The sequence below is a fragment of the Mesoplodon mirus genome (assembly GCF_964341445.2).
Source record: "Mesoplodon mirus genome assembly, chromosome: 8".
Classification (NCBI taxonomy): Eukaryota; Metazoa; Chordata; class Mammalia; order Artiodactyla; family Ziphiidae; genus Mesoplodon; species Mesoplodon mirus.
This window is the reverse complement of record NC_138984.1, coordinates 163089-187482: the sequence shown is the minus strand read 5'-3', so window position 1 is coordinate 187482 and position 24394 is coordinate 163089. Positions and strand designations below refer to the sequence as shown.

Sequence of the window (24394 nt, the reverse complement as noted above, 5' to 3'; positions counted from 1 at the left end):
CCCCCGCCGACCCCCGGAATCGCAGGAGTCTGGGTCCGCGGGGCCCCGGAGGCCGCTCCTCCTAGGGGTCGGGACGCGTTCCACCTCCCTGCGACCCTACACCTGCTCCGCCTGCCCCGCCCGGACCGCCCAGCTCCCGCGCGACACCTCGCGCGGTCCCGACCGGAAGCCGTGGGGCGGGTTCAGACGGCGCCCCGCCCCGGCAGGCGACCAATCAGCGCGCGGGGCTCATTAATAGTGACCACGCCGGCCCCGCCTTCGCCTCTCGCGGGGCCACCGCCCGCGCAGACCCAGAGCGCGGCCGCGGACGAAGATGGCGACCGCCATGTACTTGGAGCACTACCTGGACAGTAAGCGCCCCACGCGCCCCCTAGGCCCACCGCCCTGGCCGGGTCGCCCCCGCCGCGCCCCCCCCCGCGCGCACTAGGCTCCGAGTGCCGACCCCGGGGCACGTGGGGGCGGCGGGACGGCCCGGAGGCGGCGGGAACGGCTGAGGCACGCGCGGGGCGGGAGGGCCCACGAGGGAGGGGCGCAGGGGGTGCGGCGCGGGCTCCCGCCGTCACGGCCGCGCCAATTCCAGGTGCGTCATGGCGGGGCGGGGCCAGCGGGTGCTGGGCGGGGCCAGCGCGGCTCGGCTCCACCCTCCCAGGCTCAGCCCCGCCCACTTTCGCCCATAGGCCCCACTCTCACCTCCCTAGGACACGTCTTCCTTGGCTGGGCCCCGCCCCTCATTCGCTAGGCCCCGCCAACTTCGTCGTTGGGCCCGCCCTCTCCACCCAGGCCCCGCCCTCTCTGTCTAGGCCCCGCCCCTCCGAGTCCCGTCCCGCCCATTCCCGGACCCGCCCCCACCGCGGTGACCCACTAAGGTGGTCTGAGTCTCAGTCCCCTGGGACTCTGGGCCGGGTTTGGGGGGCCCAGGGCCTGAGGGTCCTGGGTTCTGTGCCTGCTTGTGCTATGGCCTGGGAGTCGCTTCCAAACCTCAGTTCGTGCATCTGCAAGGCATGATGGTGCGGAGGGTCTCTGAGGGCACTTGTCTTTGCGCAGGGGGTTGGGGGCGCTACTTAGACGTTCAGGTAGGGTGTTCAAGGCAGTGGTCATCACAGTGGGCCAACGTCTCGAGGCGTCCCACAGGTTGCACCCTCTGGAGGACTCCTGAGCAGGTGGTTATTTGCCGCATTTCACAGCGGGGGTGATGCTGCATCAGAGGCTAAGTAGCTTGTCAAGGTCACTCACTGGAGAGTGGCGATCCCACGTTTGAGTCCAGTCTGGCCCTGGCGGGGGCATAGCCTGGGGATGCAGGATGGTGGGGATTTTGCCTGGTAGCTTTGGAGCCCTGTGCTGCACTGGGGATTTTCAGTCATCTGGGCCTGGGCGCCCAGACCCCCCCACCCGAGGTTGCTGAGAGTAGGGAGTGAACCCCGGCTCCGGGGAAGGCAGTGGGGATCCAGCCCTCCCCAAGGGGGTCTCCCAGGCATGGCCCAGCCTGAGCACAGCGTCCTGGGCCGGAGAGCACCGTGGAGGGAGGGGCTTCCCCACCATCATCACTGGAGAGACCTACACCCAGGTGCCTGTTCGGGGTGCTGTGGCTTGCCCTCCTCTGACCCAGTGCCTGCCCAGGGGGCCCCAGGAGGAGGGTCTGAGGAACACGAGTCCTGTCCTGTGAGGGACACCCATGTGAAGGCTTGCGGACGGAGGCCCCTGCTCACTCCCTGAGCACCTGTTGTGTGCCAAGAAAGCAGACATGATCCCTGTTTTCCTGGAACTGGCTCTCAAATGGGAGAGAGAGAGTTTTTAAAAGTTCACAGAAGTTTAAAGGTCATGAAGGACCCCAGCAGGTCTGAGAGTGCAGGGGTGGCACTGTCTTGAGAGCCCTGGTAGGACAGCAGGGGAGCCCAAGGGGAGGACGTGGTGGGCCTGGAGGCCGTGGGTGGAGGATCTGTGCCACTCTCTGCATGAGCTGGGAAGTACTGGAGCTTAAGCAGCAGCTTTTTACAATTAGACAGAACTCTTAGAGCGGTCATCTGTGGAGGGGGCCCGTCCTGGCTGTGGGCAGGTGGGGAGCTTGGCCTGGACCAGGAGCCTGGCCATGCAGACAGGAGAGCAGTGTGGGGCAGGGTCCTTACCTGTGCTGTCCCGCATGGTCTGTTTGATTTTATATAAACTCAAGTAAAATGAGAAGTTCAGTCCCTCAGTTGTATTGGCCCCATTTCAGGTGTTCAGTAGCCCTGTGTGGCCAGTGCGTGCTGTGTCGGGAAGCTCTGTCTTGGCATAAAGTTCTACCGCACAGCCCTGATGGGCACCGCCCAATGCCCTGAGTTCAGAGTAGAGTAGGGAGAGAGCAAGGAGGACCCTGGGGTTTGGGCTTGTTCTCTGTGATGGGGCGTCTGCAGGGGAGGAGTGGCCTGGAGTCTGCGGTGGGAGAGTCGCACAGGCATCTTCCTCCCTCTGCCCTCTGTTCGCCTCTAACTTCTTGAGTTTTTGACAAGTTCTGAAGTGCGTCAGCGATACCAGTGTGAAATAGGGGAGGGCTGGATTCCCCACTGTCTTCAATGTTAGGCTCGCGTCCCTGAAAAAAGATGCCTTGATTCTTCTCTCCAAACCCTAACAGAAACAGAAGCCAGAGTGGGCTTATTGTTTGCAGCCTTGAAGTATGAAGCTTGGAAGGCGGGTTTTTGTCCTGCTGTTGAGAAGCATGTGTCTGTGTTTCAGGTATCGAGAACCTACCCTGTGAGCTTCAGAGGAACTTCCAGCTGATGCGAGAGCTGGACCAGAGGACAGAAGGTGGGTTCAGACCTTTCAGAACAGCCAGGGTGTGGGGAGCAGCAGCTCCCCAAGTCCAGGATCGGAGCACCGGGATCCTGGGGGTGGCGCACTGGTCTTCCAGGGAACTGGGGCAGTGGGGCTGCTGTCCAGCCTGGGCCGCAGGTGTTGGGTAGTGTGTCAGAGAGAGTGCTGAGTCTTTTTTTTTTTTTTAATTTATTTATTTTTGGCTGTGTTGGGTCTTCGTTGCTGCGCGCGGGCTTCTCTCTAGTTGTGGAGAGCAGGGGCTGCTCTTCGTTGCGGTGCGTGGGCTTCTCATTGCGGTGGCTTCTCTTGTTGTGGAGCATGGGCTCTAGGCACACGGGCTTCAGTAGTTGCAGCATGCGGGCTTCAGTAGTTGTGGCTTGTTGGCTCAGTAGTCGTGGCTCACAGGCTCTAGAGCGCAGGCTCAGTAGTTGTGGCACATGGGCTTTGTTGCTCCGTGGCGTGTGGGATCTTCCTGGACCAGGGCTCGAACCCCTGTCCCCTGCACTGGCAGGTGGATTCTTAACCACTGCACCACCAGGGAAGCCCCTAGTGCTGAGTCTTTAAAGTAAACTTAGTCCCTTATGTCCGTCCCTACATGTCTCCATGTCACATCTTTATAATCGTCATCCCCTTCTGCAGTCAAAATATTTGTCACCTTTTCTTTCCTTTAAAAGATTTTCTATTTTCAAACTATGTGTACGTAGTTTAAACAGTTAGTCCTTTTAGATCTTTTGGTATTTAACTCCCTATTTCTAAACAGTTCTTTTTTTTGTTTGTTTTTGTTTTTCCGGTACGCGGGCCTCTCACTGCTGTGGCCTCTCCCGTTGCGGAGCACAGGCTCCGGATGCGCAGGCTCAGCGGCCATGGCTCACGGGCCCAGCTGCTCCGCGGCATGTGGGGTCTTCCCGGACCGGGGCACGAACCCGTGTCCCCTGCATCGGCAGGCGGACTCTCAACCACTGTGCCACCAGGGAAGCCTTAAACAGTTCATTTTTGCTGCTGTTTCTTACTTTATTTCCTTTTGGTTTTAGACTTTATCTATTCAGTTATTACAAAAAGTGAAGATTTACGTCTCCAGTTGTGCCCTGCTCGGTTCATGCGCACACAGCTCCCTCCCCCTGTCTCCTGGGTGTAATGGACTAGAACTTGAACTGTGGTGATGCTGTGCTGTCCAGTGATGCTGTTCCTTTCCTGGGCTGCTGTGTCGGTAGTTTATCATATGCTATGCTCACATGCCCTGTTTGGAGTAACTGTCTTTTTCTTGGAGTTCTTAATTGCTTTGCTTGTTGGTTTTGTTTTCCTCGTTTTCAGTGTGCCTGCTGCACCAGGTTACCTGCCAGTTCTGTGTGTGCTCTCCATGGAGACCTCTCTCCTGGAGCCTCTGTCCTGTGGTCCCGTCCGGGCCGACTGTTTCCGGGCCTGCCACGCACGCCTTGCCCTAGGTCTTCCTAGGCTCTCCCTTTGCTCCTCTTCAGCATGGAGCCCTGTTTCCTAGGCTGTAAACATACTGCTTCTTGATTTGCCCGTTTGTTTCAGAGGAGCCTTTTCTCTGAGAGCTTCCAGAAAGAAATTTACGGCAGGGTAAATTTCTTATACCATTGCATGTCTGAAAATGCAGCAGTGAATTGTTTGGCTGGGTATAGAATTCCAGATTGACAGGCATTTCCCCCAGAATGTGGCAGGCATTGCTGCATTGTCTCCCAGCTTCTGTGTTGCTGTTGAGAAGTCTGATGTCATTTGGGTTTCTCATCCTTTGAATATGTGATCTTTTTTTCCCTTTCCTATTTAGAAGCTTTTAGGCTTTTCTCTTTATCCCTGAGGTTTTACATTTCATGGTAATGTGCTTGGGTATGGGCACTTTTTCACTCATTGTGCTGGGCACATGTTTTGCAAGATGGAATAGCTGTGGTTTTTCACTAAGGAACAGCTTCCTGACTAGTGAATACAGAGATTTCTTTTATGGTGAGATAAAGCATTTGTATTCAGAAATAAGCATAAACATTTGTAGATTGCTTAGCAAATAGCACCTGGAGAACCTCTCCCCAGATGGAGAAATGGAGCCTCTAGTGCCTGGGGGCCTGTGTGATCCTCATGAGCAGGCCCCCCCTTCCCCAAGAGGTACACCCTGAGTTTTCACCTGCAAGAATGGTTTTCTCACCTCTCTAAACCAAAGAGTTAAGAGTTGCGTCTGTCTTTGCCTTTAACATCAATGGAATCATACAGTGTCTTTTTCTTTGTGTCTTGCTTTTCTCTCCCAGTGTCACCTTTTGTGGGATTAACAGATGTTGTTACGTTTTTTTTGTTGCTGGGTAGCGTTCTGTTGTGTGAATGGACCACAGCTTATTTATCTGTTTTACTGTAGATTGGACGTTTGGGTTGTTTTCTATTATCTGCAGTTATGAATGTTTTCCCATGTGTACCCTGGGCTCTAAATCTTTAGGGTATGTACCTGAGAGTAGCCTGCCGGGTCATAGGTAAGGCGAGCACATCATTTATTATTCAAACAATAATAAACGGACTCTTCAAACTTGAGAGTCCAAGAGGGCACGATGAACCCTTGCTGGGGCAACGTCATACGTTGGGACTGTCATGGGCGCACTGCCCTGGTCGGGGTGTCTGCTTGTCTCCCTGATCCAAAGTGTTTGGGAAGGCTGTGCCCGCCACCGGCGGCCAGTTTGCGCCAGCCACTTCTTTGCTGGCACTTGTCGTTGTCAGGCTTTATTGGTTGCCAGTCTGGTGAGCGTGTCCTGGCTTTTCGCCCATTACTCTATCAGACAAGAAAGCCGAGATCGACATCCTGGCTGCAGAGTATATCTCCACGGTGAAGACCCTGTCTCCGGGTCAGCGCGTGGAGCACCTGCAGAAGATCCAGAGCGCCTACAGCAAGTGCAGGGAGTACAGCGACGACAAGGTGCAGCTGGCCATGCAGACCTACGAGATGGTGAGGAGGCGGCAGGGGTGGGGGGGCCTCCCCGGGGGCGGGGGCCTCCCCGCGGACACGCTCTTCCCTTTCACGCAGCGAGGGGGAGGCTGCTCAGAAACAGGGCGTCGAGGTGGAGGCCGGGCTGCGATAGAGTGATGCTGCTAGAGAAAGTGCACATTGGAGGAGTCCTCGTCCTGGGACCATTACTGCGGTCTTGTGTCCTGTGCCCGTTTTGCTTGTTCATTTATATATGCTTTTAATGCTTGTTTTTGTCAGCTTTAGGTAAAGTCCTAGAATTGGTTTTGTCCAGTTTCCTCTCAATTCCGCTTCTCTCGGGGTTTGCAAGGTGGCACAAAGCCGTTCTGCGACGCACATGAGGTCGTGTAGCGAGGCTCCCGTCCTTGCCTCCCCCAATAAAACAAACAGTGATTTTTTTTTTTTTTTTTTTTTTTTTTGCGGTACGCGGGCCTCTCACTGTTGTGGCCTCTCCCGTTGCAGAGCACAGGCTCCGGACGTGCAGGCTCAGCGGCCATGGCTCACGGGCCCAGCCGCTCCACGGCATGTGGGATCTTCCCAGACCGGGGCACGAACCCGTGTTCCCTGCATCGGCAGGCGGACTCTCAACCACTGCGCCACCAGGGAAGCCCAACAGTGATTTTTTTAAAGCCTGAAATCAGTTGTGTTTGAGAAAGAATCCTCTAGGAGGGGAGCTTAATGCTTATGTTTGGGACTTTGATGCTCCAAAGTGCTAAATCCTTTGAGTAATCAGCCTGTCTTCCAAGGAGTTAGGTGTGATCAACGTCCTTAAGATAGTCCGTTTTCTCTCTGACGTGTAATGAAGCTTAGGACTGTGGTTCATTTCCAGTCGGGGGCCGTGATGGACGGTGTGGGGCGGCTGTCACCAGCCAGCTGGTGCTGTGTCTCGTGACGTCCTTGTAGCTACAGGAGCATCCCCTCTGTCACGGGCAGTTGTCCTGTGCGGTCCTTCCTTCCAGCTCCATCCTGAACTCCGTCTTCAACAGTCATTTTCTGTTGATGAACCTATAGCTCTTCACATTTTACGTCAGGACCTAGTATCCAAGGTCCTCGGCCCTTTACTTCATTGCATCTTATGGCTCTGTTTCTCATTGTTGCCTGCCTTCAGGGTGTTTTCCCTGAGTAGGATTTATTCTGTTGATGGGGAAAAAAGACTCTTGCATCAAGCTGGAAATAGCAGGCCTTGTTCTAGCAGAGTGTTGTTACTTCTAGACTCAATTTAAGGGCCAGACAGTGCTTTCTGCTTGACATCAGGAGCATTTGTGACCCTGAGGCGTTTTGCTCTGAGTTTCGAACGGAATGTGTGAGCATCCTTCTGTGTAGGTGGATAAGCACATCCGGAGGCTTGATGCGGACCTGGCTCGCTTCGAGGCGGACCTGAAGGACAAGATGGAGGGCAGCGACTTCGAAAGCTCTGGAGGACGGGGGCTAAAAAGCAAGTCTGTTAATTTTTCTTCATTTTGTTATTGTTAACTATGGAGTTTTGAAGAATTTTGTCTGATAAGTGTATTAGGCACATTATGGTAAATATCATATTGGGGTAAATCTTGTCCTGCTTCAGTGAAATCTGTGAACAAAGTTGTGGTCTTTATTGTTTCAGAAGGTCGAGGTCAGAAAGAAAAGAGGGGCTCCCGGGGTCGTGGCAGGAGGACCTCAGAAGAAGACACCCCAAAGAAGAAGAAGCATAAAGGAGGGTGAGAGGTGCTTTTTTCTCTTTTTCCCTGAAGAACGCCACTGGTATTTGCTCAGGATGGAAACACTGGTGACTGCTAAGGCTGAGGAAGTGCTTACCTGTGCGAGGCGCGCCGTTGCTCTTTGTGCTTTACCCGTGCCGGGTGTGCTGCAGCTCTTCCTGCTTTGCCCGTGTCGGGTCAGTTGGTCCTCACAGCAACTTGAGGGAGCAGTGTTGCAGTTGTGGAGACCGAGGCTTCAGAGCTCCTGGGTTTGCACCAGGCGGTCTGACTCCAGAACCCGTTCTCTTAGCCACTGCGTGCCCTGCCTCTTAAGAGACACGGTGATGTTTGGTGCGGTTCAAGCTAAGCCGTTTCCTAGTAGTTGAATCCACATCTGTTGATCATTTTATATATAAATACATGTTTTAGATGTATTCATTTTTAAATTGTGTGACTGCATTTATTAAATATCCACGTCATTTAACTTGAACTTCAGAATATTTCATTTAAAGCACTCTCTCACTTGCTACCCACTACCCCCCAAGATAGCTTCGTAGAATATGAATGTGATGCTTCATCCTCCAAGATAGTGTAACATTGCTTCATAGAAGATGCTAAAATGCCAAGTGGCTTCTGTAGAGATGATTTTGACAGTTATGGGGAGAGCTCAGAAGAGTTAGTTTTCGACAAAAGAAAAGTTTTGGTTCTTAAACCTGGTGTTTAAACTTTTATCTTTAAAAAAAAAACCCAAATAGTGTCTTTGTATTGTAAAGTAATGCACAGACGCAGAAGACCACACAACAAACGTGTAGTTTAACGAATTACTGTAAGAGGCACATCCTTGTAATCATTGCCTGGTCTGTGACTAACGCTCCCTGGGGGGCCCTTCCCTGTGCCCCGTCAGAATCACCACTTCCTCAACCCCAGATACACACGACCCAGACAGACAGGGTGTTCACTTCCATTCTTTCTTTGTAGTTTTGTCCCTGACACGTGCACTCCTGGACCCTATAGTTTAGTCTTGTTGCTTTCTTTTTTTTTAATCTTTTAGATTAACTTCATTAAGGAATAATTTACATAACAATAAAATGTTCTCATTTTAAGTATACAGTTTGATGTTGTATTCAACTTCTTTAAAGTTATAGAACTAGGGCTTCCCTGGTGGCGCAGTGGTTGAGAGTCCACCTGCCGATGCAGGGGACGCGGGTTCGTGCCCCGGTCCGGGAAGATCCCACATGCCGCGGAGCGGCTGGGCCCGTGAGCCCTGGCCGCTGAGCCTGCACGCCCGGAGCCTGTGCTCTGCGGTGGGAGAGGCCACAGTGGTGAGAGGCCCGCGTACCGCAACAACAACAACAAAAAGTTATAGAACTAGTCAACCTTTCTATTTCTTCTTGAGTCAGTTTTGGTAATCTACATCTTTCAAGGAATTTGTTGTTTCATATAAGTTGTCACATTTATTGACATCAAGTTATTCATAATATTACTTTATCATTCTTCTGATGTTGTAGGTTCTGTACTGATGCTCACTCTTTTAGACCTGAAATTGATGATTTATGTCTCTCTCATTTTGCCTTGATCTTTTCAGAAAACTAGCTTTTGGTTTCATTGATTTTAATTTTTTTCTCTACTGTTTGTCTTCTATTGCACTTTTTTCTGCTAATATCTGTATTCTTTCTGTCCTTCTACTTAGCCTGGATTTACTTTGCTTTTCTTTTTCTAGCTTTTTAATGTGGAAGTAGCTTAGATCATTGATTTTCATACTTCCCTTCTTTTCTAATATAAATATTTAAAGCTATAAACTTTCTTCTAATTACTATTTTAGCTGCATCACACAAATTTTGATATGTTATGTTTTTATTTTTATTCCATTCAAAATATTTAAAATTTTCTTTTGTGATTTTTCTTCGACCCGTAGCTTATGTAGAAGTATGTTTCTCAGCTTCCAAATAATTTGAGATTTTCCAGGTAACTTTCTAATTTCAATTTCTAATTTAATTTTGCTGTGATCAGAGAACTTCTGTAATTGAAGTCATCTGAAAGTGATTAAGTTTTGGGTTATGGTTTATGGTCTATTTTCTGAATGTTCCATATATACTTGAAAGCAATGTGTATCTTACTGTTGTTGGGTAGATGTCAATTATATAACTTGGTTGACAGCACTGTCCAAGTTTTATGTATCCTGACAGATACTCTGTTTACTTGTATAAATTACTGAGAGAAGAGTGTTGAGATCACCAACTCTAGACATGGATTTGTCTATTTCTCCTCCTGCTCTGTGAGTTTCTGCTTCATATATTTTGAAGCTCTGTTATTTGGAAGTACATACACATTTAAGTTTTTTAAAAATAATTGACTCCTTTATCATTACTTATTTTGTTGTCCTTCATAATATTCTTTGTTTTGAAGTCTGTTTTGTCTAATATTACTATAGCCATTCCAGGTGTCTTACAGTGAGTTTTTACATGGTGTGTTTTTTCCCTTTTTCATTCTTTTACTTTCACCACATTTGTGTTTTTGTATTTAGAGTGAGTTTCTTGAAAGCAGCAAATAATTGAGTGTTGCTTTTTTATCTGGTCTGAAAATTTCCTTCTTTTCATTGCACTGTTTAGACTATTCAGATTTAATGTAATTAGTGATATGGTTGGACTTAAATTTACTATCTTGCTATTAGTTGTCGCCTTGTCCCATCTGTTCTTTTCCTGTCTTCTTTTGAATTAATCATGTATTTTTTCAGTATTCCATTTTTTTTTTAGTGGGTGTCAGTGGTATCTCAAAGAAGTCTTAGTTTTCATTTTATTTATTTTTTATTTTTTTGTTTTTTTGTTTGTTTGTTTTTTGGCTGTGCAGCATGGCTTGCGGGATCTTAGTTCCCTGATCTAACCAGGTCCCCAGCAGTGAAAGTGCTGTGTCCTAACCACTGGACCACCAGGGAATTTCCTCAGTATTCCATTTTAAGGACTATTCCAGTGTGTACACCCTGTTTCATTAACTTATCACATAGAATTTCAAATAATATTATACTATTTCATGTTTAATGTAAGAGCCTACATGGGTATTCTTTTTTTTTCTGCCTCCTGTCCTTTGTGCTATTATCAAAAATTTTACTTCTACATATGACATAAGTCTCTGAATATATTGTTGTTATTGTCTTAGGTCTAAATCATTGCTTATCTTAAACACATTTTAAAATATGAGAAAAAGTTTTATAGTTAGTCCATATATTTACCATTTCTAATGCCCTTCATTATATGTAAATGCAGATTTCCATCTGGTATCATTTCTCTTCTGCCTGAAGAACTTTCTTTTTTTTTTTTAATTTACTTAATTAATTAATTGATTTACTTATTTATTTATTTTTGGCTGTGTTGGGTCTTTGTTGATGTGCACGGGCTTTCTCTAGCTGTGGCGAGCGGGGGCTACTCTTCATTGTGGTGTGTGGGCGTCTCATTGTTGTGACTTCTCTTGTTGCGGAGCACAGGCTCTAGGCACATGGGCTTCAGGAGTTGTGGCACACAGGCTCAGTAGTTGTGGCTCGCGGGCTCTAGAGCGCAGGCTCAGTAGTTGTGGCACACGGGCATAGTTACTCCGCGGCATGTGGGATCTTCCCGGACCAGGACTTGAACCCGTGTCCCCTGCATTGGCAGGCGGATTCTTAATCACTGCGCCACCAGGGAAGCCCCCTGAGGAACTTTCTTTAACATTTTTTACAGTGCAGGTTTGCTAATGGTGATGAATTTTCTGTTTTGTTTTTTTTTTTACATGTTTATTGGAGTATAATTGCTTTACAATGGTGTGTTAGTTTCTGCTTTATAACAAAGTGAATCAGTTATACATATACATATGTTCCCATATCTCTTCCCTCTTGCGTCTCCCTCCGTTCCACCCTCCCTATCCTACCCCTCTAGGTGGTCACAAAGCACCAAGCTGATCTCCCCGTGCTATGCGGCTGCTTCCCACTAGCTATCTATTTTACGAATTTTCTTTTTTTGTTTCTTTGAAAATATCTTTATTTCATTTCCATCTTTGAAGAATATTCTTGTTGGATATAAAGTTTTAGGTTGACTTCCTTTTTTTCTTTCATCACTAAAGATGTCCTGTTGTTTTCCATCTTGCATTGATTCTGATGAGAAATTCGTGGTAATTCTTATCTTTGTTCTTCTGTGTATAAGTGGCTTTATTTATTTTTGCTGCTTCTAAGGTTTCCATTTAGCAACTTGATTTTTAAAAAAATTTATTTGTTTTATTTATTTTTGGCTGTGTTGGGTCTTCATTGCTGCACACGGGCTTTCTCTAGTTGTGGCGAGCGGGGGCTGCTCTTCGTTGCGGTGCGCAGCTTCTTACTGTGGTGGCTTCTCTTGTTGTGGAGCATGGGCTCTAGGCGCACGGGCTTCAGTAGTTGCAGCTCGCGGGCTCCAGAGCGCAGGCTCAGTAGTTGTGGCGCAGGGCTTAGTTGCTCCATGGCGTGTGGGATCTTCCTGGACCAGGGCTCGAATCTGTGTCCCCTGCATTGGCAGGCGGATTCTCAACCACTGCTCCACCAGGGAAGTCCACAGCAACTTGATTTTTAACAACTTAATTATGATGTGTCCTCATATGTGTTTTTTGTGTGTTTTCTGTTTGGAGCTCATTGAGCTTCTGGGAACTGTTAGTTTATAGTTTGCATCAAATTTGTAATTTTTCAGCCAGTGTTTCAAAATTTTTTTTCTGCTCTCTTTTGTCCTTTTTATGGGACTCCAATCATATATGTGTGTTAGCTTGATATTTTCCTACAGATCACTGGCTCTGCTTATTATTTTGTCAGAAATTTTCTTTCTACGCTTCCATTTGGATAGTTTCTATTACTTTATCTTCAAGTCGTTTCTTCCTTGTTGTCTTATTTAATCTTAGTCTCCTCAGTGAATCTTTGATTTAAGAAATTTCTTATCAGGAAATTCTGTTTCTTTTTTTATATACCTGCCATTTCTGTTATTACACATATATTTTCCTTTATATCTTTGAATATATCATTTTACAACAGGTTTTTTAAAAACTTCCTCTTCTGATTCTGTGTCATTTCCAGGTCTATTTCTTTTTTTTTTTTTAAAGCCGCTTTATTAAGGTATGATTGATATACAAAGAACAGTATATATTTAATGCATACATTTTGATGAGTTTGGCAGGTCTGTTTCTGTTGACTGCTTTTTCTCTGGTTGTAAATCACATTTTCCTCCTCCTTCACATGTCTAGTAATTTTATTTTAAATTAATTTATTTTTGGCTGCATTGGGTCTTCGTTGCTGCACACAGGATTTCTCTGGTTGCGGCGAGTGGGGGCTACTCTTTGTTGCAGTGAGAGGGCTTCTCGTTGCAGTGGCTTCTCTTGTTGCGGAGCATGGGCTCTAGCCGCACGAGCTTCAGTAGTTGTGGTGCACGGGCTCAGTAGCTGTGGCGCATGGGCTTAGTTGCTCTGCAGCATGTGGGATCTTCCCGGACCAGGGCTTGAAGCCGTGTCCCCTGCATTGGCAGGTGGATTCTTAACCACTGTGCCACCAGGGAAGTCCATCTAGCATTTAAAAATTTTTCTAATTTATTTAATTTATTTTATTTTTGGCTGCATTGGGTCTTTGTTGCTGCGTGTGGGCTTTCTCTAGTTGCTGCGAGCGGGGGCTACTCTTTGTTGTGGTACATAGGCTTCTCATTGCGGTGGCTTCTCTTGTTGCAGAGCACGGGCACTAGGCATGTGGGCTTCAGTAGTTGTGGCTTGCGGGTTCTAGAGCGCAGGTTCAGTAGTTGTGGCTCACATGCTTAGTTGCTCCGTGGCATGTGGGATCTTCCCAGACCACGGCTCGAATCTGTGTCCCCTGCATTGGCAGGCAGATTCTTAATGACTGCAACACCAGGGAAGCCCCCATCTAGTAATTTTTGACTCATTGTTAAGACAGTGTCAGTGTTTTGTGGTTGAATATCAGGATTTTGTTGTCTTTGTTTAGTGGGTGTTGAATTTAAAAAATTCATTTCAATTTTTGTCACTAGTTTAATCACCTATGGAGCAGCTTGATCCTTTGTAGGCACATTTTTAACGTTGGTTAAAAAAAACCTTTTTCTTAATATGCCAGATAGTAAATATTTTAGGCTCGTAGGCCATATTGTCTCTGTTGTGACCACTCAACTCTGCTGTTTAATATTGAAAGCATCCACAGAAAACATGTAGATGAATGATGTGACTGTGTTTCATTAACACTTTATTTGTAGAAAAGGCAGCCAACTGCAGGCTGTATTTTGCCAACCGCTAGGTTAGAGTAGCCTTTACTCTAGGGTTGGTTAAACCCTCCTGCTAAGGTGTGACCCTTCTGGGTTCTCCTCTGAATGTATTTGGTGTTTGACGAGGTCTCTCCATTCTGGCTGGTTGGAACTTGAATGTTGCCCAGGCTGCGTGTGAGCTCTGGGAATTGTTCAGCTCACGGGTCCCTGGTATTCTCTGCCTGGCCTTGGGGATTGTCACTCTGTGCACAGGCAGCTTAATCTTTAGCTAAAAACTCAAATGGATCTGTTTGCAGATTTCCGGAGTGCACTCTCTCTAGCTTCCTCCTTTCCAGCACCCTGCCCCCAAGTTCCAGCAGCCTCACCCTCCCTGAGCTTTGGTTTTTCCCTCCTTCTAGACATGCAGGCTTTGCTCCTCTCTAAGGACTGGAAAGTGCCTCCAGGCAGAAAGCTGAGAAGGTCGTAGGTCTCACCTGGCTTGTTTACCTTCTCAGGATCACTGTCCTGTGCTGCCTTCTGTGTAGTGCCTGGAAACTCCTACTTCAGGTATCTTGCCCAGTTTTCTACTTGTTCATAGTAGGAGGGCAGTTCAGTACCTGTTATTTCATCAGGGTCTTTTTTAAGGTAAAGTTTCTTTAATGTGTAAGTTTTTCTCCATCCCTTTCTTTTCTTCATAATTTTCCTTCTTGAAGGACCTGCACTGTTTGGCTTGTAGCATTCTCCAGAGTCTGGATGTTGCTGATGAGATGTGAACCCTTGTGAGAGCCTCTTTGTTGAGCATTTAGACAGTGCATCTCCTTCTTGTTTGCTCTGCAGGGTGATTCTGGGGAATGCATCGACCTGTGTGTGTTCTAACTGAAGCCGGTTTTGTAGATCTGGCAGGACATTTAATGCTGGGCCATGAGACCTGTGTCAGAGATGATTGAAGGCATCTGCCTTATGGGGATGTTTGTTGACTGTGTGGGAACAGTTAGGCTGTGTCTGTTGCAGATGGATGAGACCATAAACGTTACAGGTGACCCTTGAACAATGTGGGGCTTGGGGCGCCAGCCCTCCGTGCAGTTGGAAGTCCATGTATCACCTTACAGTCAGCCACATCCGAGGGTTCATCCAACCACGGGTCGTGTAGTGCTGTACCATGTACTCGCTGAAGAAAACCTGTGTGTAAGTGGGGCTCACGCACTTCAAACCGCCTTGGTCAAGGGTCAACTGTAAGTCCGCGTGCTGTAGTCTTCATTCTGGAACACCCATTTGATTCCTTTTTTATGGATTTTAGTTCCTTTTTGAAAAATCTCCATATTTTCATCTCTCTTATTTACCTTTTCTTCATAACGTGTGTTTAAAGCCCTTCTCTGCTAATTTTAACGTCTGGGTCGTCTCTGCATCTGCTTCTGTCTGTCCACTTTCCTCTGGTTACCACTCCTGCTTTTTCACGTCATGTACTTGTCTCGTCTGGCCTTGGAGGCACGTGGAGAGGGAAGTTCCTGCGCTCCCCCAGAATGGCTTGCCCTTCTTTGGTCCAGGCAGATGGAGCAGGCTTGGGGCGGGGTGGCGAAGGTGGCAGGAGGCCTCCCGGCTCCTGACGGAGAAGCCAGAGCGTCTGTTTTGCTGCCCAATGGCTATCTGTGGGCAGTGCTTGGCTTTCCTTCCTGCGGAGGCCTTCCTGCGGAGGTCTGGAGGAGGAGACTGGCTGCTCAGAGACCAAGGATGTCACTCTGCAGCCTCTGGCCCCAGGGTCAGTAAATGGACTGTAGGGTCACGGCGGTGTGTGCAGGGTCCTGCAGAGTCGGTGTGGTCCCCAGTGGGCCTCCCGGCCTCGGCTGAGCACGGGAGATGGATGGCCTGCTCCCTTGGCTGCTGCCCCTTCCTCAGCCCTAGGGCATCTGGCCTGTGTCACTCCACAGCTGTCCAGTGTCTTTGAAGTAGGACCTCCGCAGTGTGTCGGGTTTGTCTTCCACGTGGTGTCAGCAGTGTTCTGAGCCTTTCTACTCCTTCCTGCTTAGGGCCCGAGGCATGCCGGCCTCCTCTGGGGACGAGCAGGTGTTCTCCTGGGTCCCTTCCTCTCCGTCAGTCCCCTTGGAGGGGCAAGACCCTGGCTCCCTGGTGCAGCGGGAGCCTCCCCGACGGGTGCGTGCCTGGCCGTGTCTCAGACCTCGGGCATGACCCAGGTGTCTCACCGTGTCTCTGCGGATGCGCTGGAGCCCGCCGGGCCCGTAGCTTTCCCCTCACGGAGGGGGCTGGCGTGCGTGTCGCTGGCTGCTGTTCGTAGCGCTGGCCGCAGCAGTGGCAGGTGAGAAGGGGTAGTCGGGTGGTGACGTTGGCAGAGCCCTCGGTAAGTCGGGCTGGACCTGGCGCTTCCACGTGAACTGTTTCCTCTCCACGGCCACCCTGGGCAGAGGTGCTGTGACTGCCCCAGTTTACAGACAGAGGGGGCCGGGGGTGCTGAGGCCCGCCCTGAAGGCCTGCTCTGCCGTGTGACCAGGGGCACCCTGTCCCCGGGGGCCGTTGGGGCAGGACGGGGCCGGGGCGGTGTCTGGAGAGGACAGGACACCCGCGGGCCGGGTGCGGGCCAGTGTCCTCCGTCTGCTGGCGCTGTGGCTTCACGGCCTGCCTTGGGGTGATGCTGCGGTTCCAGAGTCAGAGGAAGGTCCTGTCACCCTGCGGGGCCAGGCAGGGGGGCCACCCGAATGGCGAGCTCCAGACCTCGGGTGCGTCCTTGCCGTCTGTACGGCCCGTGAGCCAGGCAGGATCTGTGTGCGGACGCAGGGCCATTCCTCCTGAGGATGAGTAGCCGTGCCTGTCGGGGGGCGTGTCCTGAAGCGCCTGGGACGCGCGTGGGGGGCGAAGCGTGGGGGGCTCCCTGGGGTGGCTGGTGAAGGGTGCCCACCACGTCCCGGGGTCCGGAGCGAGGGGCAGCACTGCTGCCTGGGGGATCGCCCTGGCCTCTGCCCCAGGGGTGGGCTCGGCCCCCGTGACCTCCCGGCCGCTTCCCTCTACCCTCCCACCCCGGAGCCTCCTCCAGGTCAGACTGGAGGGGCGGTGGTGCGGGGTCCCAGGCCTGCTTGCTGGCTGGGGGGATCCTCGCTGGGGGCGTCCCCACAAGCCCTGCAGCCTCTCCTCCTGCCACGCACCCGGCCAGTGCCCTTGAACCCGGGGTGACGGGCGCAGGTTGTGCGGCAGCTGGAACTGTGCGGCGTGGTCGAGCCTCAAGCAAAACGCACGGAGCAGATGAGGCCAGGTCTGTGCCGGAGGCGGGAAGCACCGCAGGAGAGGCTCGAGTCCGCTGGTGGGTGGCTGCTGCGGGGCTTTGCACTGGTTTCCCGGGGGGCGCCTGGGAGGGAGGCCCCTGGTGGCAGGACAGGACCCCGCCCCGCGGGCGGTGACACAGCGCCCCAGCCCGAAGGCCTGCTCGCGGCTGTGCCTGAAGCAGTTTGAAAGCACAGGGGCCGGGACGCTTTTCCATGACGTCCCCAGAGACGGAGAGCAGAGCCCACACAGGGAGGGCCCTGGGTCGCAGCTGCACGGGCACCGCGCGTACCTGTGTCAGGGACGGTGTGCGGCCGGGGCGCCTCGCTGGGCCGGGAGGCGGGTCGCAAAGGCACAGCGTGTTTCTAGACCCTGGTGCACAGGGAGCGCGTGAGCAGTGAATCCCTTTGGGGACCAGATTTTCTTCGTTTCACCCCGGTCAGTATATTCAGATCGCCCGGCGGCCGCCGTGTCTTAGCTTTCCCTTTGCCGTGTCCCTCGTGTGACTTGCTGTGTTTGGTTAGCAAGTACGCATTTGAATCTGCACCTGTACTTTTTATTTTGGGGGTGGGGGAGGGAGGGTTTTCTTTCTGTACTGGTGGGAACGTACTGTCTGTCTACGCCAGCCTGAGCTCGCGGTTTTTGTTTTAAATAACGAAACGCATGAGAGTCGATTCCACGAGCCCTCCCCTGTGTGCAGCTGCAGAGCTACAGGCAGCGGATCGGAGGGCAGTGTGGACGGTGCAGGGGTCTGGCTGGGCTGTGGGTGGAGCCCAGAGGGCAGCTGGGGGGTGCAGGGTGACAGGTCGCTTCCCTGGCGTGGGCAGGTGAGGGCGGCCCTGCTGACAGTGGGCAGCTGGGTGGGTGGTGGTGGGCTCCTGGGGGTTAGGGCCAGGGCAGGGCGAGGGGGGCAGGGGCTCCTGTGGCTCTCGCGGCAAGGCGGTGGCCCTTCTTGTGGGGGAGGTGCAGGGCGAGCTGGCGGAGTCAGGGCTGCTCAGACACCTGGGCTGCCTGGATGGGCTCAGGTGGGTTCTCGGATGTTGCCAGGTGTCCACTGGTGGTGGTGACATGTGCCTGCCCCGGCCGGGGAGATGCCGCGGGAGGCTGGGGGTGCTGATGCAGGCTGGGGGGAGGAGCTTGGGGAGCAGGCACCATCGGGCGGGGGGCCGGGGCCGGGCACGGTTCCTGTCCCCGGGGGGACTGGTCTGGACACTGAGTGGTGAGCGCCTCCCCCCCGACACCCTCCCACGCCTTCGTGCACGGCCTTGTCTGGCGCCATCCGGGGCAGCTTGTCCCCCCCACTCCCCCGCTCACCGCTGTCGTTTCCCCGCAGGTCCGAGTTCACCGATACCATCCTGTCGGTGCATCCCTCTGACGTGCTGGACATGCCCGTGGACCCGAACGAGCCCACCTACTGCCTGTGCCACCAGGTGTCCTACGGGGAGATGATCGGCTGTGACAACCCGGACGTGAGTGGGGCCTTGCTGGGGCCTGGGGTGGCGCCCTCTGGGCGGGTGGCGCCCTCGGGGCAGGTGGTGCCCTCGGGGCAGGTGGCACCCGGAGCGCGGGGCTGACCACCTCCTCCTTCGCCTTTCAGTGCCCCATCGAGTGGTTTCACTTCGCCTGTGTGGACCTGACCACGAAGCCCAAAGGAAAATGGTCAGTATGGGCGCCCGCTTTCCTGGAGAACTGGGTGAGCAGCTGGGCCGAGGGCCTGCCTGCTGCCGCTGGTCATGGTCCCCGGGGCCGAGCTGCAGGGGACACCCACCCACCTCACGCGGGGTCGCGGCTTTTATTACGTTTGCATAATGTAGGGACCCGTGAGCAACATGGGTTTGAACCGCTTAGATGCGGATATTTTTCAATGGTAAATACTGCCGTGCTCCGTGAATCCCAATGGGCTGGATCTGCGGGTGTGGAGGAACCACGGGTGTGGCCAGCCGACTATTAAGTTATATGTGATTTTCAACTGTGCAAAGAGTCGGCGCTCCAACCCCTGCCTTGGTCAAGGGTGACCTGCACTTCTTGTTCCCCCAAACCATGGCCATTTTGACTCTTGAGTGAGGCAGAGATGATTACAGATGCACACAGAGAATGAGGAGTCCTTCCCCAGGGAGCTCTGACGAAAGACGAAGAACATTACCAGGTCTTGGCCGGGCGCAGGCCAGGCACCCTCAGTGCCGCGGGCTTTCCGTTCCATCGAGAAGACGTGCCGTGGGTCATGGCGCCGTCTATTCTGTCCTGTGTTCAGTGGGCAGCGGCAGCTTTAGTGTGCATAGAAATCTGGTTTTGCTGACCTGCGCTGAAGTGAAGTCCCGGGAACAGGAGGCGGGGAGGGCTATTTGAGTTTGACTTGGACGTGGTGGGTTCGAGTTGTTTGTGGGACTTCTGGGTTTAAGAGTCTAGTAGGCACTGGAAAATCATTTCCTTCTGGGAGGAGAGGGTCTGCCCACCACTTGCTGGGAACAGGGCGGGACATGCAGAGCCGGGCGGGCGCGGCCCCAGCCCGCCCGCTGTTTAACTCCCGGCTTCCCTGGGCTCCCCTGGGAGATGGCAGAGAGCAGGCTGCTTCCCGCCTAGGTCTGAGACCTGAGCCCGTGTCTGGGAGTCTGCACGCCGTGCTCGCTGGTGCAGCGTTGCCCTCCACCCCAGGGCCCGGCAGGGCCGGGCTCACTCGCTGGCCTGGACCAGGTGCTGGTGGCCGGGGCCGGGGCAGCTGCATCACACGGGATCAGCTGCCTCCCTTCTGTTACGGGGCTGCCAGGGCCCAGGAGGGACCAAGAGCAGCCCCCTGTGTCTCTGGCTCTGGAACCTGCTCGCCCAGGGTCACCAGGGCCCGCTCAGCCCCACGGGGCGGGCGGGGGTCTGCTCCTGCCCGGTTAAGGGGCCCCGCCCGACTGCTCATCTCCAGTTTGGTCCCAGTGGCGCTGTCATCGCGCAGAGAGGACCCAGGAGCTTGATCCAGAGGAATGCTCGTGTGTAAACACCGTGCTGCTCGCTGACCCATATCTTATCCACCGACCTCAGAACAGACATGCTGGATGGAATGGCCCACGTGGGGGGTTTTCCCCCATGGGAAGGCTGCGCTCTCTGCGTTTGTGGGTCTCTGTCCTGGTGCCGTTTCGGCAGCGCCCAGCCATCCTGGAAACGGGGTCTGGCCGCCCACGTGCACAGGGCCCCTCACTGTGCCTTTCTCATCACAGGTTCTGTCCCCGGTGTGTTCAGGAAAGGAGGAGGAAGAAGTAGGAAGAGGCGGACGCCCGGACCCGAAGAGCACGTTAATACGTCCCTTCATTCACGTCGCAATCTTTTATCATCATTTTAAAACTACCTTGTTTCCAATGATATTTAATAACTCAATGGCCAGTTGTAATTCTGGATATTTCCTAAAACAAACAAGAAGCCACCTGAGCCCTGTTGCCCAGAGGAGTGACCCTAGGGGACTTACCACAGTGACTACATTCTCATGACTTTTCGTACAGACCCCTGGCCCCAAACATGGCGGTCACAGCGAGTGGCCCCAGGACTTCGAGGGGCGTATGTGCCTGGTACACTGCCATCGCTTTGCAGCTGGAGGTGTGAGCCGTGGTCATCTGTCTGTGGTTTCCCGGGGCTGCTCCCCGAGAGCCCGGCACCACTTCAGGCACCTCTGACCCTCACTGAGAGCGGTGCATGTGGAGCCTGGTGACGAGCCTGGGAAGGGCCGGCTCTCCCCGCGGCAGGCAGGGGTCTCAGCTTCGCTGTGCACTGCCTTTTCGTCTGGACTCCCGCTTCCCTCCATGAGGGGTTTACTTTCTGGAGTAAACGGCTCTCCATTAGTGAACGATAAGAGATGGCCCAGCAGACGGGCTGATGTTCTGTTTCCCTGGGAATTCCTGGCGTTTTTACTGTGAAGATGAATTATCGTGGTAGCATGAAGATAGTGGTCTGTGTGAATATGAAGTGAGCCCAGGCTGCTAGGGGCCGATTTGAAACCTGTTTATTTGTACAGCAGATGAGCAGCTTAGATCGAGGAGGCATGTGATGTGATTTGTGAATTTCTTGTGCCACAATAGCAGTTCTGGATGAAGCTAGGAAACTAGAGTGTCCTTTCTCTTTAAACAGCATTCACCAAACCGACTTTGAACCGTCTTTTTGGGAATAGTTGGGGGAGATTGCATACCTTTGGTGTGTTGATTCCGTGTGTGATGATGGTCCATAAATCGTGACTTCTGCAGGTGTCCTCGGACTTGAGAGCCTCCGGCGTGCATTTACGGAAGGGGAAACCTGCTTCTGTCTTCAGGCCAGAAGTCCATGAGACAGGCGTGGGGCTGAGATTCCCAATTTCGAAGAACCTTGTTTTCTCTAGAAGGAAGGCCGTCTAGAATGATACACCCGCTTCCTCCTGAGGCCTTGTTACTGTAGATGCCCCTCCTATTTTCTGATATTCACCAAGGAGAGGAAAGAAAGCAGAAGGGACCCTGTGAGGCTGTGTCCTAGACGGGGCCACTCCCCGCAGAGTTAGTTAATATTCAGCAGACGAAAGCGGGCTCTGGCTGGGGTCTGCGTCTGAGCTTCCCAGTGGGGCTTCGCCTGCGCCCCGTGTCGGACTCTGTCCTTTCTGGAGGGAGCTGACGGAGTGGCACTTGATCCCAGATGACTGTGGGCAGGTCGGTTCAGCACGTGTGGCCTGTCCAGTTTTGGACTGGGGGTGGGGTAGGGGGTCGGCCGCTGCTGCAGCTTGTCCCTGGAGGATCCCGTAGCCACACGGCTTTCTGGAACCGATGCCCTTCTGCTGCCCCAGAGAAGGGGGGCCGTGTCCGGACGAGTGCTGTCAGCACCCTCAGTCTCAGCATTGGCTAGAAACCCAGGGGCGTTGGTATTTAATAACTTAGGTTTTTAACACAGGTGTTTAAGGATTGTGGGGAATAAATGTGGAAAAAATTTTTTCTTCACTCTTTTACCAGTTTTTGTGGAGAAGATAGGTAAGTACAATAAGCTTGTGGTGATTCTTTAGAAGCTAATTTAATATTTGCACTGCATCTGTGAACACTTCACACCCGCTGTTATTGTGGGAAAGCGATGGTGTTTGTGGATGTGGGTTGCTGGCTGATTTGGTTGGGATTCTCATCTGGTTTCCTGAGGCCGCGGTGGTTTCTCAGGAAGGATGACCGACTTCTCTGTCGTAAGCTTTTGTTTGAAGTCTGATGGTACCATCCTGCTTGTCACTGTGTAACATCCCACGTGTGGACCCTTTTTTTTTTTTTTTAAAGTTTCTGTGCTTATACGTTTCTAGTGTTTACTTTTTGCTGGTTACAATAATATCACCAAAATAATATGCACGTAGCTTAGGAGAAAACGGAAAACATGAGTAGAAAGAGTCCCTGGAGCATTGTTTGGCCTCCCCGAACGCCAGTGCTGCCTGTGACAGAAGACACTTGGTGGCCGTGTGGTTGGGAATGTCCTGGCCCGAGGGGTCGGCTGGAGCCCACGCCGCTCACGCTGTTGTCTGAGGCCCGCCGCCTTCACCAGGATGCTTGCCGGGCTCTGGGGCTGATGCTGGAGGCTGCTCTGGAGCCCCGCCCGACCCTCGCTGAGGTGGAGGCTGCCCTGGGCCGTCACAGTATTTCTGAGCGAGCGAGAGTGCCAGCCCTCTGGGGCCATGGGGCTTACTTGTGAGGGAAGAGGTTTCTCGTGCAGAGGAGAAGCAGAGTCGTTCCCGTGTTTCCAGCGCTGTCTTATCTGTCAGCAGTTGGAGAAACATCCTCTCGTTTTCCTGCAGGAGAACACATGCCGCACCAGTAAAAGCAGGTGTTAAACTGCGCCCCTGCCTCTGTGGCCAAGTCGTGGGGCTCGTGGCTGGGACGCATACACCAAGGCCTGTGTGACTGTCCCCACTGCAGGCTGGGCCCCCGAGCAGGTGGACGTGAACCTGGTGCTGGCAGGGCCACGTGAGCTGGGTGGCTTCCCATCTGCCCAGGGCAGCAGATGCCAGACGCAGCCCCAGGCAGCAGTGACGGGGTGGGTGTGAGGGAGTTGCAGGGGGGTGTGGGGAGTGGCCGGCTCTGTGTCAGTCCTGCCTCCTGACCCGTCGCTGGCAGCCCTTGGCGAGGACTGCTTCGAGCAATAACGCTGTCTGAAGAGCAGCTTCCCCGTGTGGCCACAGCCAGGGCCTGCCCCGGTGCGGGGCTGGGACACTTGTCACAGCGTGGAAGGTTTCAGGCTCTCCTCAAGTTTTAGTGAACAGTGGTTGGTCTTCATTACCTGTGTCGAGAGGAATTTTAAAATGGGACATCTAAGAAAAATGTTCTCGTTCAGGAGAGAGTTCTGTGAAGTTCCTTCCTAGTGTGTATTTGTGGTGGTCAACATACCACATCTCATCCAAAATGATGCAGCTTTAACATGAATGTTACATTGTATTTTCAAGGAATTACTATTGATGTTCTCTTTGTAAAGGAAAGATAATATTGTAAATCTTTTTATTAAATAATGTAAAGATGTATATCTGTATTTTTTGATCATGTTATAGATTATGGATATATTGTTTAATGAATAAAGTATTTTTTGGAACAAACATTTGAGAATGCATCCTTTCAGGAAACGATAAAACTTCAACATCCTGTCCGGAGATGAGAAGTACATCCTATGTGGCATTTTGAACGGGACGTGCAGTGGACCAGAGAGGGTGTGTCACTGCCACGGGCCTGGGCAGGATTCCCGGCCGCACCTTGGTGGACAGCCTTGGGCCTCAGCTGTGTCGTGGCGTCACAAGTTGGTCCCCAAGCTCACAAGAAAGATAAGTGGTTAGAGTGCTGTGGGTTACTTTCTAGAGGCTTAAGGCGCTTCCTTTGGAACAGAAGTTTCACCCTCTAGGCCTGCTTGGGTGCCAATGCCCTGTGGGAACTAAACAACTCTTAGGATGTTCCCTTGACGAGTGTTAACAGTCAGGGTCCAGAAACCCAACCTGGTCACAGTGGGTTGGGAGAGCACAGCCAGGCAACCATTTTCCAGATGAAGCCTGGTTCACAGACTCGGGTCCTTGGCTGGAGGGGAGCCTTCGGCTCTGGAGCAAGGTCTGTGACTTTCCTCTCCCTGCACCATCTGGCCCCGTGCACACCAGGGCTGCCTGCCTGGGAAAAGGAGGCACCAGCTGTTTGTTTGGGGGCTGGGGTGCTCATCTGCACTGTTGCTGATTCCCAGAGGTCCAGGATGCCATTGGTCTGGTCAGAGTGCGGGCCCACGGCAAGCAGGTGGTTAGGTTCCGTTTGTCTGGATGGGTCCACAGGCCCCTCTGTGGTTATCTTCCCAGTGCCTGAGTGTGTCATTGAAATAGACGTAATGGCTGGCAGGATGGCCACGTTGACCTGTGGAGCAAGGGTTGTCACGGTAGGAAGGGGCAGGTGTACGGCCTGGAGTGTCCTCTCCCTGCCAGGGCATAATCCAAAGGCAGGATGTCTCCTTGCCGGGAAGGTCAGGGCTGATGTTCCTAGCACACCCCATTAACTTACCTG

The 24394-nt window shown here is 52.3% G+C and overlaps 1 protein-coding gene across 1 annotated transcript; it reads left to right on the top strand.

Moving 5' to 3' along the window:
• Positions 1-193: 193 nt before the first annotated feature.
• On the top strand, positions 194-24300 carry ING5 (inhibitor of growth family member 5). The gene is made up of 8 exons (XM_082631321.1): positions 194-350; positions 2710-2781; positions 5562-5728; positions 7070-7181; positions 7347-7440; positions 18238-18373; positions 18502-18563; positions 20108-24300. The coding sequence occupies exons 1-8, from the start codon at positions 314-316 to the stop codon at positions 20148-20150; spliced, it is 723 nt and encodes a 240-aa protein (XP_082487447.1). The 5' UTR covers positions 194-313; the 3' UTR covers positions 20151-24300.
• Positions 24301-24394: the final 94 nt, after the last annotated feature.